The 2,959-nt window shown below is 44.6% G+C and overlaps 1 protein-coding gene across 1 annotated transcript; it reads right to left on the reverse strand.

The window, feature by feature from the left end:
• Window positions 1–356: 356 nt before the first annotated feature.
• LOC118832568 (olfactory receptor 13H1-like) lies at window positions 357–1,298 on the reverse strand. The gene has a single exon (XM_036739862.1). It carries the CDS (start codon window positions 1,296–1,298, stop codon window positions 357–359), a length of 942 nt encoding a protein of 313 aa, XP_036595757.1.
• Window positions 1,299–2,959: the final 1,661 nt, after the last annotated feature.

The raw sequence follows: 2,959 nt of genomic DNA on the forward strand, positions 1-2,959 counted from the left end.
CTTAAAAGCAGGGCTAGTTTCATTTTTGTTACTGAATCCCCAGCCATACCAGAGTTTGGCACAGATTGGATCACAGGATCTTGGATTGAAGGCCGGAAAAAAACTGTAGAGGTCACTGAATCCAGCCCAACCATTTTACATATGAGGAAACTGAGGCTGAGAGGGTGATTTGCCCAGGACCACACAGTAAGTGCCTGAGGTAGTATTCAAACCCAGGTCTTCTTAAATCTAAATCTATTATACCAGACTTAATAACTACTTGTTGAATAAATGAAGGAGTTCATCCCTTACTTCAGTGACCTTTCCATTTTCTCTCTTTACTTATCAGGACTTTATTGGGGAAGTTTAGGGAGCCCTCAAGATTTTTCTTTCCCTCCAATCAATTTCCTGAGGGCACCTTTCACATCCTTATTCCTTAGGGTATAAATGAGAGGGTTCAACATAGGGGTAACTGCTCCATAAAATATTGAGATGACTTTGTCCTGATCCTGAGACTCTTTAGATTGGGGTTTCAAGTACATGTAGATGGCTGTCCCATAAAATATGGTCACCACTGTCAAGTGGGAACCACAGGTGGAGAAGGCTTTGAGCCTGGCCTCTGTGGAGCGGATCCTGAGCACAGCGGCCACAATGCGGGTGTAGGAGATGAGGATGAAGGTGAAAGGCAAGGGCAGTGTAAAAGCACTAATGACCAGACCCAGGATCAGGCTCATGGGGGTGTCTGAGCAGACAAGCTTCAGCAAGGCCTGGATCTCACAGCTGAAATGGTTGATGACTTTGTGCCCACAGTAATGAGCTGGAATAGCAATGATTGGCATTACAGACAAGAGGAAGGCACTGATCCAGGTGCCCACAGCCATCTGCAAGCAGACCTGGTTGCTCATGATGATGGTGTAGCGCAGAGGATTGGAGATGGCAATAAAGCGGTCATAGGCCATGACAGCAAGGAGGAGACACTCAGTCATCCCCAAGAACAGGGAAGTGGTCATCTGGGCATAGCAGCTGGTGTAGGAGATGGTGGGGAAGTCTTTGAAACACTGGGCCAACACGTAGGGCTCCCAGCTGGTGGAGTAGCAGACGTCAAGGAAGGACAGGTTACTGAGGAAGAAGTACATGGGAGTGTGAAGCTGAGTGTCCCTTTGGATCACAATGACGATGAGGCTGTTCCCTAAACATGTGACCAGGTAGAGGCACAAGAGCCCAGTGAAGAAGGCGGCCTGCACATGGGGCTTCTGGGAAAAGCCCACCAGGATGAATTCTGTGACCTCAGAGTTGTTATTTCTCTGTAGCCCATCCATTGGGCCCCCTCAGCTGCAAGGGAAAGAGACAAAACAGAGCATCTTCTACATGGGAGCTGGGGGACAGGAAGAACTTTTCAGCGGCTTCTGGAATGAACATTTTCAGCTTCAAGTCAAAACTGTGCTGGGCTCTTGCCAGAGGGTCAGGCTCATGCTGCACATGTTGACGGAAGATGGAAAAAAGGTCTGGGGATTTGGAAAATCGTTTTCCTATGAGCAAAGTTTTTTTTTTCCTTTTTGATCTGGACCTGTACTTTCATCAGTGTGGGGAACTCTGAGTGTGAAAATTCTCTCCAGCAATACAGATTGGCAACCCACTTGTAACTTATTTAGAGAGTTACCTGGGGCACTGAATGGTTAAGTATTTCACCCATGATCAAGTACTTACATGGCCACTCTGCAGCCCACTATTCACTATGACATGCTGCCTCTCAGCAAAGGTTAACAAAGGATCATTTTATTCTGGAGAGAAGGAAATTGGCCACATTTACATGATGTCAATAATTTCTGGTCGATTTCATAAAAGATTCAGTGAAAGAGGTTGATTGTTGCTATAAAGAGCAAATAGCCAGATGATTGACCAAGCCTTTAATTGAATTGGGTGATGCTCTTGGCATCCAGCCTGTGTATGAGATGCATCTCACTGTGAAAATTAAATTCATAGAATCTCAAAGTTGAAAAGGAACTCAGAGTTCATTTAATCTAATCCATGCCTGGACAGGAAGTTCCTCTTACAACATCCCCACTAAGTGGTCATCCAACCTCTGCTTGAAGCCCCCTGGTGAGGGGGAGCCTGCTCCCTCCCCAGGCAGCCCCATTCCTCTTTGGGACACTTCTAATTGTTAGGAACTGTCCGAAACTAAACTCAAGCAACCAGTTACGGTGCCAAATGAATGGTTTGGATTAACTTTTCACTTTTCAAGCAGCCGATCATATTTCACTTAGACATAACTTAAGAGAGGAAATTAGGTTGTGTCTGCGTTGCTTAAAAAACCCCCTCAGTCAATTCAACGAACAAAGGAGGAAAGTTTGAACTCTTTAACATTGAATTGGTGAAATTTTGCTCTTTACCCACTTGTTTAGAATCGATTCTACAAAAGTCTTCAATTTACAGAGGGCTGATGTAGGAAGGATCCTCTTTCTCCATATACAATCAAACACAAGCCGAAAGAAAAACTGAGAGAGTTTGGTTTGACATAAAAGTTGTAGCATTGCTAAAAAAAACCAAGAGCAAAGAATCACAGAACCATCAAATATTAAAGCTGGAAGACATAGGGATAGGAACTGGCCTTGGGACTTCAATGGTATAGGGAAGTCCCTGGTGACGAAAGGCCCTCTCCTAGTGCAGGTCAACATCTCTGCAAATTGAAGACTTGGAGAGTTTCTTAGAGAATAATAGGTTGAATAACTTGGTGAGGGTCACACATTCAGTATGTGTCTGAGGTGGGACTTGAACCCAGGTTTGCTCATTTCTCTCTATCCACTATGACCTGCTGCTTCTCATCAGTAGGACTTGCATAGATCGTAGAATGTTAGAATTGGGAAGGGCCTTAGAAATAAGACTGTCAGAGCTGGGAGAGACCAGGGAGATAATTTAGTTGAAAACATTCATTAAACAGAGAAAGAAACTGAGCCCCAGCAAAGGGAAGTAACTTCTTCAA

Source organism: Trichosurus vulpecula, chromosome X (genome assembly GCF_011100635.1).
Source record: "Trichosurus vulpecula isolate mTriVul1 chromosome X, mTriVul1.pri, whole genome shotgun sequence".
NCBI classification, from domain to species: Eukaryota; Metazoa; Chordata; class Mammalia; order Diprotodontia; family Phalangeridae; genus Trichosurus; species Trichosurus vulpecula.